At 44.2% G+C, this 13,961-nt stretch overlaps 1 protein-coding gene across 3 annotated transcripts in view; it reads left to right on the forward strand.

Annotated features, from left to right (window-relative positions):
* LOC137541678 (protein-glutamine gamma-glutamyltransferase E-like) overlaps positions 1-13,961 on the forward strand; it is a 135,597-nt gene that overhangs the window by 99,644 nt on the left and 21,992 nt on the right. For 2 of the 3 annotated variants that reach the window (XM_068263085.1, XM_068263083.1), the window contains exons 10-11: positions 1,372-1,689; positions 8,696-8,758. In XM_068263085.1, coding sequence (XP_068119186.1) covers positions 1,372-1,689; positions 8,696-8,758 — 381 coding nt within the window. The remainder of the gene's footprint in view (positions 1-1,371; positions 1,690-8,695; positions 8,759-13,961) is intronic. The other variant, XM_068263084.1, reaches the window with a different exon arrangement.

Raw genomic sequence — 13,961 nt, forward strand, 5'->3', positions numbered from 1 at the left:
GCATGTTGCGGGGGGGCACCTCAAAGCCCCCCTCCGCGGCGAAATTCCCCCCTCCCTCTCCTACCTGCTCCCCCCCATGATCGGGGCTGCACAGGACGCTATCCGTTCTGTGCAGCCAGTGACAGGCTGTCCCCTGTCACATGGCGGCGATCCTCGGCCACTGATTGGCCGGGGATCGCCGATCTGCCTTACGGCGCTGCTGCGCAGCAGCACCGTACAATGTAAACAAAGGAGACAAATGTCTCCTACGTTTACATTTAGTCTGCGAGCCGCAATCAGCTGCTCGCAGGCTATTCACGGAGACCCGCTAAGTGATCTAACAGGAAATGGCCGGGAGGCACCTGGCGACGCAGAGTTGCGTCGCTGGTCCTCCAGCTACCACTTTGCCGCCGCACGGTATGAGTGTGCAGTCGGCAAGTGGTTAAGGACTTAAAGTGACTCTGTAACAAAAATTACAACGTTTTTTCTACCATCCTACAAGTTCCTAAACCTATTCTAATCTGTTCTGGCTCACTGCAGCACTTTGTACTATCACGGTCTCTGTAATAAATCAATGTATCTTTCCCCTGTCAGACTTGTCGGCCTGTGTCTGGAAGGCTGCCAACTCTTCCGTGCTGGTCTGTTCCTCTGTGCACACTCCAGTGTGTGTTTTATTTACATAAGCCAGCAGCTTCTCTGCTATCTTATCAGTGATAGAAGAGAGCTGGATAAAAATCCTCCTCTATTAGGCTGTGAAAGTAGCTGGCTGACACATACTGAGGAATTACAAACACAGGCACAGGCAGAGCTGTCTGCAGGGAGCCTGTAATGTTCAGTGCATGAGAGAAGAAGGAGACAGAAGGTAAACACACAAATGATCTTTTGAGATTCAAAAGGAAAGCTGTATACAGCCTGCTTGTGTATGGATGTATTTTCTATGTGTGGACATATTGTACATCAATCTACTTCCTGTTTTGTGGCCATTTTGTTTGTTTATAAACAAACTTTTTAAAACTGTTTTTGACTACTTTTAATGCGGCGGGGAGCGGCTAAATTGTGACAGAGGGTAATAGGAGATGTCCCCTAACACACTGGTATGTTTACTTTTGTGCGGTTTTAACAATACAGATTCTCTTTAAAGCTGAAGAGCAGACAGTCTTGCAATCAGTGTGACTTATAACAGACCACTACAGCATCTATTTCAGTACTGAGTATTGGTGGAGGTAGCTCCACAGTCAGCTAAGCTTGCAGTTCTTGATCTCCATTAACAGTGTAAATTAACTTCAGAATGTTCTACTCATACATATACTGTACTATTTATTTGAAATACCTAAGATCAGGGGTGTATGTTGAGCAACATAACCCTGTACTTATAATAGTTTCTTCATTTAGGTTCTCCCAGGAACAGAGAGGTTCACAGCAAGGCTGAGCGGTTACTTGGACTGGGCGCTAGATTTATGCCATTATCTGCCGATGGTAACACACATTCATCCCCAGCCCCTCGGGATCAGGAGGTTTCTGCAGTTATTACAGTTTCTGGAACTCCAAAAGTTGGGGAGGACATCTCTGCAACCCTGATTTTAACCAACCAGACGGAAAAAAGCAAAAACGTCACCGTCAACATATGTGTGGCTGCTGTAGTCTATACAAATGCAGTCAGACGATCCATTCTGAAGCAGTCCGTCACCGTACGTCTCAACCCAAATGAAGGTACCATCCTAGTATGACTACAAAGTAATTTTTCTGCATTTACAGGAACATCTAGCAACTGTGCTAATTAGCTAAGGTCGAAAACACTGGGTCATTATTATAGGTCCTAGTCAGAATAACTGCAGATCCCTGGAACAGATGGGATGTCACCGAGGTTAGCTGTAGAAGAAACACTGGCATGTCTATGCTGGTTGATACCTACCTTGGTAGTGGGAAGTCGACGCATAATCTAGAAACTTCCAATATTTTCTTACACTACACCGCTCTAGGACTGGCTTCCTTGGTTGCTTCAGAGTGTCAGCATGGCCATGGACAAGCCTTACCATACTGAGCATGCACAAGTACAATCCATACAGGCCTAGTAGAACAAAGTAGAACAAAGACGATTGTACACAGAGCAAAAAAGCCATGCACAAGTGCCTTTGTTCTACTGGCACGGCTTGCGCAGAAAGGCCGCTGCTTAGAGAGACCCAGTGCTGGCACTGTGGGGTGTAGGACGATATGGGAAGCTTCTGGACTATTCATATCTTTCCCACTAAAGAGGGGTTTTTTTAACCCCTTTAGGATTAAAGGGAATCTGAAGTGAAAATAAACTTATCAGATAATGATTTGTATGTGTAGTACAGCTAAGAAATAGAACATTCGTAGCATAGACATGAGTCTCATATTGTTTCCAGTAAAGGAAGAGTTAAGAAACTACAGTTATCTATGCAAAAGAGCTTCTCTGAGCTCTCCGACCCAACTTGGCTACAGTGCTGCTTTCTGGAGCACTTATCTCAACCCATTTCTCATGTTTTCTTGTTTGTTAAGGTTGTACTGCAGGAAAGTCCAAAGGGTCATTAGCTCTGCTTTGTTTTAAAGTTTAACGGCCCGTTTCCACTTGTGCCAAGCGCGGCAGCACTTCCTCGCCTGCGGGTGCGCAGATGAATCCCATCAACTGCGCCATGCATGGCTATGGGATTTGCAGCCTCCTGCATGGAAACGGATGGCAACATCAGCCGAATCGCTAGGGAAAGCGATTCGTCCGGCAGCGCCATCGTTTCCTATGGCAGAGTTTCCCCGTGCAATTTGCCTGCGTGGAAACTCTGTGGATGCGTCGTGGAAACCACGCTAGTGGAAACGGGCCCTAAAATACAGTGTAGTTTGTAAACTGCAAATATTAGAGAAAAAAAAAAGCTATAGAAAACCTAAAATAAAAATGAGACTCTTTTCTTTGCGCCTAATGTTATATTAATTATCTGTACTACACATGCAATTCATCATACGTTTTTTTTTTTTTTTTTCACCTCAGTATCACTTTAAGCCTGGATAGGTGAACAGCTGCAGCAGGCACAACAACACAAATGATTTTTTTTTTAATTTGAAAACTTACATTTCCAAAGGTTATATCTATAATTTACACTAATCGGTACTATTGCTTTCAGAATTTGCTTTGTTGTTTCCTTGGTTTAGTAAGGATTTCAAAATGGCACCCAGAAGAGTAATGTAATACTTCCATTATGAATTTTAGCCTAATTATATAATAGTTGTAAGTGTACACAGTAATATATTTATCTATGCTTATACTGACCATAAACTACTTACCTTGTGAGGCGAATATCTTGAAATTTTAGCTTTTTAACAGTTCATTACTTTTCATAGTTTTTTATTATTCATAGTTTTTAGTTTGTGTCATTCTGATTTGTTTTGTTTTAATTCTGTACGGTACTCATCAGGCCCTTTATATTTGTTAATATGTTTGTTTTGTTTTTGTTTTTTTGTGATCATAACAAAGAGCGTTTCTAGGACCAGACAAATGTGTAGTTGTTGTTGAGGCACATGTGTACTCTTACCTTTACAGGAAACAGTACAGACGTGTCCACTGATCTGTACATGGAGAACTATTAAGAATGAATATTATTACTTATAAATATATCTTGTTGGTAAGACATAGATGTTTAATATGGTTATAGTTTTTATCTCTTTTGAGTAGCATGTCTTGCTTGATGTATGTGCAATGCTGGCTGCCATCATGCAATGTAAAGTAAGCAATTTGCTGGTTTTACTTCTGCTCCCAGACCCTAGTTTGTGCTAGTTCTTCTCTGAAGCAGCTGATTCTGGATCCAGATAGTTGGGTGCTATGCTTATTTGGTCCCCCTCGTATTTAAGTGTCAAGAGGCCCTCTTCCAAAGGTACTTATCAAGGTTAGAACTTGGGAAGGTTAGTGTAATGATCTCAGTCAGGTAGCCTTAGAGTCAAACTATGTTTAGGCTTAGGGTTATATGTTAGGGTTAGCTAATAGTTTTGAGTTAGGGTAGTCTAAATGATAGACTGGTAGATAGATTCAGAAGCATTTTAATAGTTAATGTCAAGTTGGATTGACTGTTACACATTTGGCGGTGAAGGACTTTAAAGTTAGGCACTAGGTTAGAGCTTAAGTGCTGAGAGGGGGGAGTATTTAGAAAGTGAGGTGAGGTTAGGATGAAAGACAAGAGCAAGAGAGAGGGTAGGGTTAGGCATAAGTCTGGGGGCAAGGTAAAGGTTTGGGGAGAAAGTAGGCCAACCGAGCTTCACTCTATCTAGGAGATCTGGCCACTACCAATACTTTTCAGTCACATCATCAGCACTCAACAATCTGGCAACAAAATCACATAAATGTCTCTGCTCTGCCATTACTTCTTTCTACAATCACTTTCTCTATCATTTCAACCATTCATACTATGTTTGTAATGAACCCATATTTGCAAGTCTCCACCTACAAATGCCTAGTATCTATAAAGCTCCCTGAAGTTAAAATCAATAACTACATGTTTTCAAGAAAGAAAATAACTTTAACAATCCAAATTTATAAACCTGCCATAGGTGCTGTATGGACTTCCATTGTACTCTAAGGCAATAGTGTCCACAATAAGCATATAAACACAGGCTCAACATGTGCCCCAGAAGGTATTTGAAAAATTGAACAACTAAAGTTCTACATTAGTACCAACCAGAAGAACTTGCCATATCTATAATCTACAAGTGGACCATTTTGGCTTCAAGACCTACCTAGAAAACTGAGCCTGTAAGCAAGGTTCATTTATTGTATTATGTTTAAGGCTCAAACAAAAATATATACTATAGCAAGCGTGAGAACAAAATTATTTTGCTGCTGTCCTTTGGAGAAGGATTACAAAGGACCTTTGTAAATAGAAACAATCACAACTCATCAATTCTCATCAGTACACTGTTGTCGGGATGTCTCCTGCCATTTTCTGCACCATTCAGCTTTGCCAGGTTGTGGTGGAATTGGGCTGCTTCTGCAAGGTGTTCCAAGGTGCATCTCCCCATCCTGCTCTTAGTGCCCGCAATGTAACACATGTTCCAACACCTCCTTTTGCAATGAGCTTATTCCTGCAACTAGTGCCACCCATGTTGCTGTCTGTGATATCACCAGCACAAATGAAGCTTTATGTACCCAGATTGGAATGGTCCAGGTGAGGTTGTCCAGCATCAGCCTTGCATCCACATTTGACAGCTCTTGTTTGAGCCCTCCAGTATTCACCTGATAAGGCTACAGTGTGTCAATTCCAGCTGGTGTCTCCAGAGAGCATTACATGTGAGTAACAGCAATGATGATTACCAAGTGTCATATAAACCCTATGTTGCCCACTTCACGATCAGTGATTAAGCCTGAGAACCTTTAAGAAATAAATGCAAACATTTTCATAGTGGTAATCTTCCTCTGCTAAAAGTTAAATGCAAGCACTTGCCTACAAAATCTGCATATGCAATTTCAGGTTTCTCTGTGGCTACTGACATGTATTCTGCCAGAGGATTATCCCACTGGTAGGTACTTTCCTTACATTTTTAGACAATTCTTTACAGAAAACATTGAAAACCCCCCTCTCAAAGGAATTTCATCTAATATCTGTACCACGCTTGAAGACACAGTTTTGGGAGCAACCATTTAACCTACCACTTCTACCAGTATATTTTTAGGCTGTGAGAGAAAGTCAGCATGCATTCAAAACAGCTTCCACACAACAAGGCCACATGACCTCAGATGGTCTTGACCTCAAGATATTAGCAACAGAACTTTTACGTTCTGTAAGTTGTGAGGTGAGGCAGCCATGGAACAGACACGTGTCTCCAGCACATTCCTCAATGTTAGATTCGACTGAGATCTGGGGAATTTGGATGCTGAAGAAGACATGATTCATCAGACCACGCCTTCACCCTTACATTGTTTGATGGTCCAGTTTGTGACAGTGGAGAGAGGTCAACGTGGGGACTCTATAAGATCTGCTGAAAGAACAAAAAAGAAGCTTCAAAGGGAACCAGAGCTGGTGCATTACCTTTGAAAATTTGGGGAAAGAAGAGAATAGGTAATGGTACACCCAAAATGTATCAGACAAACATTACAAAAGTTTAGAGGATGAGTGGTCTTAATTACATCAACCTCCTATGTATGGTCAATCTCTAAGAATTCCAAGTCAAAATCACCATAATATAAAAATGGAAGAAGGCGGAAGTAGGTGTGAAACCCTTAAAAGAAGGCACAAAGTAAATACTAGGTGAAAAGAAGCACACGGGTGAAATCCTTAATGAAAGGAACTCCGCTAGAATATAGGTGAGAAGAAGAAGCACAAGTTTGAAATCCTTGAACTAAATAAATACTAGCTTAGACGAAGAAGCACACAAATAATAAAAACATTCCAAGAATATAGGGTGTATTGTGTAACTGGCGGGATTGTATGGAAGCTTGCCTCCTAATGTTAGGGCAGAAATATGTTAGACTCTGCTAACTTTTGTGATAAAGTCCACCATATCGGTACTCTACCATTTGGTAATGAACATATCTTCATATTCTGAGATACGTTTCCTTCCAGTCATATAGGTTTTACGCTTGCAACTCTTTTACTACTTGGACTGTTTCTCTGACACAGTATTTGCACAAGCGGCTCCATGCGAGTGCGCAGGCACAGCCGTGGTCGTGCAGAACGGGCGGTGGCAGAGCTCCAGAAGACAGAAAGGGAAGTCTCTGGGGGATCCAAAGGCTTCCCTCTCCTTGTATTTGATTTTTGACCCGAGGTTATCCTTTCACCACTAGACAAGAAACACTCCTGTCTGGAGCTACCAGGAAACCTCACTGTTCTTAATTTTCTTCATCTCCTCGTAAGCCTGTTATCAGAATCAGAATCAGAATTTATTTCGCCAAGTACAACGTACTTAACGTATTAACGTAATACAAACATAGCAACATACACTGATAGCAGGAACAGAAAAAGAGTGGGACTGGAGGAGCAGCATGAGAGCTGATATGAGCGCTGCCATTTTCGGCACTGGACGCTACACAGCGACACACTCCCAACTAGACAGGTGCTACCGATTGTCCGCGAAAAGTAGAAAGGAAGCTGAGGGGGGGGGGGGGATCATGATGGAGGCAGACAGCAGAGTTCACTTGAGCCAGGTTGCTCGAGGAGAAGCGCTCCTAATTTCAAAGTCCGCACGGCTGGGTAATGAGGGTGCAGACGCAGTGGGGGCCCTGTGGTGCCAGGGGGCACCTTTGCTGGGCAGCAGTGGTGGACGTGGAGCCTGGGGCCACCCTGGCTGGGCAGCAGGGGTGGACATGAGGCCAGCAGGGGTGGACATGAGGCCGGGGGGCCCTCGGCTGGGCAGCATTGGTGGACATAGGGCCAGGGGGGCACCCTGGCTGGGCAGCAGTGGTGGCATGGGGCCGGGGCACCCTGGCTGGGCAGCAGTGATAGTCAGGCCAGGGGCAGCATACTTTCTCTGTGGCTGCGATGGAGCAGCCACAGGCCCTCCATTTACAGGCCCTCCATTAACATGGTGGCAGTGTGGTCGTTCCCATGGTGACTGGGGGAGCCGCTGCAGTCAGGCCTCCTCTGCATGTGGAGGGTGTCCCTTGTTCCCTTGCTGGTCCCTGGGCGACCCGTGGTGGAGGGGGACCGGCAACCCCAGCAATCCTGAGCTGCATATGTCGGGTCAGCCGCCCGGTGATGGGGAGGTCTCTGGCTGCCCTGGACGGCTGGTGGTGGCAGCGGGAGCACGTGGCTGGTGATGGCAGCAGGAGCACGTGGCGGCCTCTTCCCAGGCGGCAGCCCTTCAGACATTCAAGATCGGCCGAGGGCAGTGTGGAGCCGCCGCTGCCCCTCTCCGTGTGGTCCCCGGTAGGAGAGGTGGAACATACGCAGCGTGAAGGCGGCACTGCGTGCGGCGTCCCCTGGCTCCAGAGCGTCCCGGCTCCCCTGGCAGCAGTGACTCCCCGGACAGTTATTGAATGGAAACAACCAAGATACAGATTCTTTTTGGGGGACAAACTGTCCATGACAGCAAACACCTTGACTAAACTAACTTTATACTAGCCCACATGGAGAACAGTCGGTCCATGGATGGTCATCCAATCAGAATAACAGTTAAGGGGACTTTCACCACATATTTTCTTCTGGATCCTCAATGGTGCTCTTTACTACTCATGATGATGATATACTACAGTAGCAACGGACACCAGTGTTCATTCTTTGATATTAATATCAGCAAAGTGAATGGTTGTCTGTAGACATCGATGCAACAATGTTGAGGACCTCTAGGAATAGTGTTACTAAAATGGAACTTCCTGACACCCAAAACCTAAACTTACTCTATCATGTCTCCTTTATTTCTGCTGCTTGTGGGTCCTAAGGAACGAGAAAACAATGTACATTGTGATTTTCCTTTCCTTCACCCAGTAGGCAGTACATACTTTTTTTTCAGCAGTTTCTTCTTTATAAACTCTTCCTCTCAATTATATTTATGATCCAGGATTCTTTCAGCATCTGTTACTTTCTCCTATCCAGGATCATAGCAGCATCTCAAGGAAATGCAGAGGCCACTAAGCTTTTAGCCATTTATAAAAAAAAAAAAAAAAAAATGAATCTGTACTAATGTTCTACGACATAATTTGGCTTAATTAAAAACTGAATGACGAATGGGCAAATAAGGGTTTGAAATGGCACCAGTTAATCTTTTACTTATCCTATCATAGGTGGGGGGCAGGGATTTCCTGCTTGCTTGTCCTGCATTCCAACTAAGAGGAAAAGAAAGTTTGGTAAGTTTAAAATGTTTGTTTTTCTATTGTTATACTATTTGTTCTATAAAGTAGAGATTTGGTAGTAGTAGTGTTCATAAAATCTTCTAGGAGAATTTCTCCAACATGGAAAAGTACATGATGAATTTATCAGGTGATTATCAAGTCAAACTTCTGTGACTGACTCGTCATAGTAATGTCATACTGTTTCCTGTGTAGTACAATTCAGTCAGCTGATAAAAATGATTATTTTTCCCTCTAAGAATTATCCTTGCAGGAAAAATTCTAAGAATAATATACTTGCTTAGCAAGTAACTGAATACAAAAAGCACTTAAAGGGAACCTGAGAAAAGTACTAAAATCGAAAATTAGCACCTATTTGGGGCTTCCTCCAGCCCCCCGTAGCCCGTGAGTCCTGTGTCATCCACCAGGTCCCCTCCGTGGTCCCACTTGCAGCATCATTAGTGCGGCGATTTTGGCCAAAGTCACCCGCAAATGCACATGTGTCGCCGTAACCCTCCTGCGCATGTGCAGTTCTCAACAGCCAGAAAGACCACGAAGGGTCAAGCAGGACCACTGAGGGGACCCGGAGGATGTCAAGGGACCTTGCAGGCTACAGGGGACTGGAGGAATCCCCAGGTAAGTGCTGATTTTGATTTTAGTACTCTGCACAGGGTCACTTTAACCACTTGAGGACCTAGGGCTTTCTACCCCTTAAGGACCAGCCACTTTTTTTCCATTCAGACCACTGCAGCTTTCACGGTTTATTGCTCGCTCATACAACCTACCACCTAAATGAATTTTGGCTCCTTTTCTTGTCACTAATAAAGCTTTCTTTTGGTGCTATTTGATTGTTCCTGCGATTTTTTACTTTTTATTATATTCATCAAAAAAGACATGAATTTTGGCAAAAAAATGATTTTTTTAACTTTCTGTGCTGACATTTTTCAAATAAAGTAAAATTTCTGTATACATGCAGCGCGAAAAATGTGGACAAACATGTTTTGGATAAAAAAGTTATAGCGTTTACAAGCTATGGTGCAAAAAGTGAATTTTCCCATTTTCAAGCATCTATGACTTTTCTGACCCCCTGTCATGTTTCATGAGGGGCTAGAATTCCAGGATAGTATAAATACCCCCCAAATGACCCCATTTTGGAAAGAAGACATCCCAAAAGTATTCACTGAGAGGCATAGTGAGTTCATACAAGATATTATTTTTTGCCACAAGTAAGCGGAAAATGACACTTTGTGACAAAAAAAAAAAACGTTTCCATTTCTTCTAACTTGCGACAAAAAAAAAATGAAATCTGCCACGGACTCACCATGCCCCTCTCTGAATACCTTGAAGGGTCTACTTTCCAAAATGGGGTCATTTGTGGGGTGTTTACTGTCCTGACATTTTGGGGGGTGCTAAATTGTAAGCACCCCTGTAAAGCCTAAAGGTGCTCATTGGACTTTGGACCCCTTAGCGCAGTTAGGCTGCAAAAAAGTGCCACACATGTGGTATTGCCGTACTCAGGAGAAGTAGTATAATGTGTTTTGGGGTGTATTTTTAAACATACCCATGCTGGGTGGGAGAAATATCTCTGTAAATGACAATTTGTTAATTTTTTTTTACACACAATTGTCCATTTACAGAGATCTTTCTCCCACTCAGCATGGGTATGTGTAAAAATACACCCCAAAACACATTGTACTACTTCTCCTGAGTACGGCGATACCACATGTGTGGCACTTTTTTGCACCCTAACTGCGCTAAAGGGCCCAAAGTCCAATGAGTACCTTTAGGATTTCACAGGTCATTTTGAGAAATTTCGTTTCAAGACTACTACTCACGGTTTAGGGCCCCTAAAATGCCAGGACAGTATAGGAACCCCACAAATGACCCCATTTTAGAAAGAAGACACCCCAAGGTATTCCGTTAGTAGTACGGTGAGTTCATAGAAGATTTTATTTTTTGTCACAAGTTAGCGGAAAATGACACTTTGTGAAAAAAAACAATAAAAATCAATTTCCGCTAACTTGTGACAAAAAATAAAATCTTCTATGAACTCACCGTACTACTAACAGAATACCTTGGGGTGTCTTCTTTCTAAAATGGGGTCATTTGTGGGGTTCCTATACTGTCCTGGCATTTTAGGGGCCCTAAACCGTGAGTAGTAGTCTTGAAACGAAATTTCTCAAAATGACCTGTGAAATCCTAAAGGTACTCATTGGACTTTGGGCCCCTTAGCGCAGTTAGGGTGCAAAAAAGTGCCACACATGTGGTATCGCCGTACTCGGGAGATGTAGTACAATGTGTTTTGGGGTGTATTTTTACACATACCCATGCTGGGTGGGAGAAATAACTCTGTAAATGGACAATTGTGTGTAAAAAAATCAATAGATTGTCATTTACAGAGGTATTTCTCCCACCCAGCATGGGTATGTGTAAAAATACACCCCAAAACACATTATACTACATCTCCCGAGTACGGCGATACCACATGATTGGCACTTTTTTGCAGCCTAACTGCGCTAAGGGGCCCAAAGTCCAATGAGTACCTTTAGGATTTCACAGGTCATTTTTGTTTCAAGACTACTCCTCACGGTTTAGGGCCCCTAAAATGCCAGGGCAGTATAGGAACTCCACTAATGACCCCATTTTAGAAAGAAGACACCCCAAGGTATTCCGTTAGGAGTATGGTGAGTTCATAGAAGTTTTTATTTTTTTGTCACAAGTTAGCGGAAATTGATTTTAATTGTTTTTTTCCACAAAGTGTCATTTTCCGCTAACTTGTGACAAAAAATAAAATCTTCTATGAACTCACCATACTCCTAACGCAATACGTTTGGGTGTCTTCTTTCTAGAATGGGGTCATTTGTGGGGTTCCTATACTGCCCTGGCATTTTAGGGGCCCTAAACCGTGAGGAGTAGTCTTGAAACAAAAATGACCTGTGAAAACCTTAAAGGTACTCATTGGACTTTGGGCCCCTTAGCGCAGTTAGGCTGCAAAAAAGTGCCAATCGTGTGGTATCGCCGTACTCGGGAGATGTAGTATAATGTGTTTTGGGGTGTATTTTTACACATACCCATGCTGGGTGGGAGAAATACCTCTGTAAATGACAATTGTTTGATTTTTTTTACACACAATTGTCCATTTACAGAGAGATTTCTCCCACCCAGCATGGGTATGTGTAAAAATACACCCCAAAACACATTATACTACTTCTCCTGAGTACGGCGATACCACATGTGTGACAATTTTTGCAGCCTAGGTGCGCTAAGGGGCCCAACGTCCTAATCACAGGTCATTTTGAGGCATTTGTTTTCTAGACTACTCCTCACGGTTTAGGGCCCCTAAAATGCCAGGGCAGTATAGGAACCCCACAAGTGACCCCATTTTAGAAAGAAGACACCCCAAGGTATTCCGTTAGGTGTATGGCGAGTTCATAGAAGATTTTATTTTTTGTCACAAGTTAGTGAAAAATGACACTTTGTGAAAAAAAAAAAAAATCAATTTCCGCTAACTTTTGACAAAAAATAAAATCTTCTATGAACTCGTCATACACCTAACAGAATACATTGGGGTGTCTTTTTTCTAAAATGGGGTCCGTTTCTGGGGTTCCTATACCGCCCTGGCATTTTACGGGCCCAAAACTGTGAGTAGTCTGGAAACCAAATGTCTCAAAATGACTGTTCAGGGGTATAAGCATCTGCAAATTTTGATGACAGGTGGTCTATGAGGGGGCGAATTTTGTGGAACCGGTCATATGCAGGGTGGCCTTTTAGATGACAGGTTGTATTGGGCCTGATCTGATGGATAGGAGTGCTAGGGGGGTGACAGGAGGTGATTGATGGGTGTCTCAGGGGGTGGTTAGAGGGGAAAATAGATGCAATCAATGCACTGTGGAGGTGATCGGAAGGGGGTCTGAGGGGGATCTGAGGGTTTGGCCGAGTGATCAGGAGCCCACACGGGGCAAATTAGGGCCTGATCTGATGGGTAGGTGTGCTAGGGGGTGACAGGAGGTGATTGATGGGTGTCTCAAGGTGTGATTAGAGGGGGGAATAGATGCAAGCAATGCACTGGCGAGGTGATCAGGGCTGGGGCCTGAGGGCATTCTGAGGGTGTGGGCGGGTGATTGAGTGCCCTAGGGGCAGATAGGGGTCTAATCTGATAGGTAGCAGTGACAGGGGGTGATTGATGGGTAATTAGTGGGTGTTTAGGGTAGAGAACAGATATAAACACTGCCCTTGGGAGGTGATCTGACGTCGGATCTCTGGGCGAACTATTGGTGTGGGTGGGTGATCAGATTGCCCGCAAGGGGCAGGTTAGGGGCTGATTGATGAGTGGCAGTGACAGGGGGTGATTGATGGGTGGCAGTGCCAGGGGGTGATTGATGGGTGGCAGTGACAGGGGGTGATTGATGGGTGATTGACAGGTGATTGACAGGTGATCAGTGGGTTATTACAGGGAAGAACAGATGTAACTAATGCACTGGCGAATTGATAAGGGGGGGTCTGAGGGCAATCTGAGCGTGTAGGCGGGTGATTGGGTGCCCGCAAGGGGCAAATTAGGGTCTGATCTGATGGGTAACAGTGACAGGTGGTGATAGGGGGTGATTGATGGGTAATTAGTGGGTAATTAGTGGGTGTTTAGAGGAGACAATAGATGTAAACACTGCGCCTGGGTGGTGATCTGATGTCGGATCTGCGGGCGATCTATTGGTGTGGGTGGGTCAGAGCCGGATTAAGGCTAAATGGGGCCCTAAGCAAAGTAACTGATTTGGGCCCCCCATCATGTCGTAATAGAATCAAAAGATGCAGCTGCACAGCAACATGCCGCACACACCGGGCAGCCGAGCTACTGGTTGCTATGGGCAACAGCACGCTTTCCTCTGGGTGCACAATGTAGGGAGTAGCAGTGGCAAAATGCAGAGTGAGAGATGAATGGCTAGGACATTTGCACTCAGGGGCTGGGGCACCCCTGTGCAGAGGGCGCCAGATATCACAGCAGCAGCACTTTCCCCATGCATCTCCAGCCTGGCAATAGCAGAAAGCTCTGGACACCACCAAATCGGAAGCCTTTCCCCAGACAGAATTACATAACCACCCCCACCACCGAACAATCGATTTCCTCCCAAACTAAACAGCCACCATGCAGCCTCCATCCCAGTGAATACGATAGTCCAACAGAGAAGGCAGCCGCAGCGGGGGAGAATGACAGCACCAGATGAATCAC

The sequence above is a fragment of the Hyperolius riggenbachi genome, chromosome 12 (genome assembly GCF_040937935.1).
Source record: "Hyperolius riggenbachi isolate aHypRig1 chromosome 12, aHypRig1.pri, whole genome shotgun sequence".
NCBI lineage: Eukaryota > Metazoa > Chordata > Amphibia > Anura > Hyperoliidae > Hyperolius > Hyperolius riggenbachi.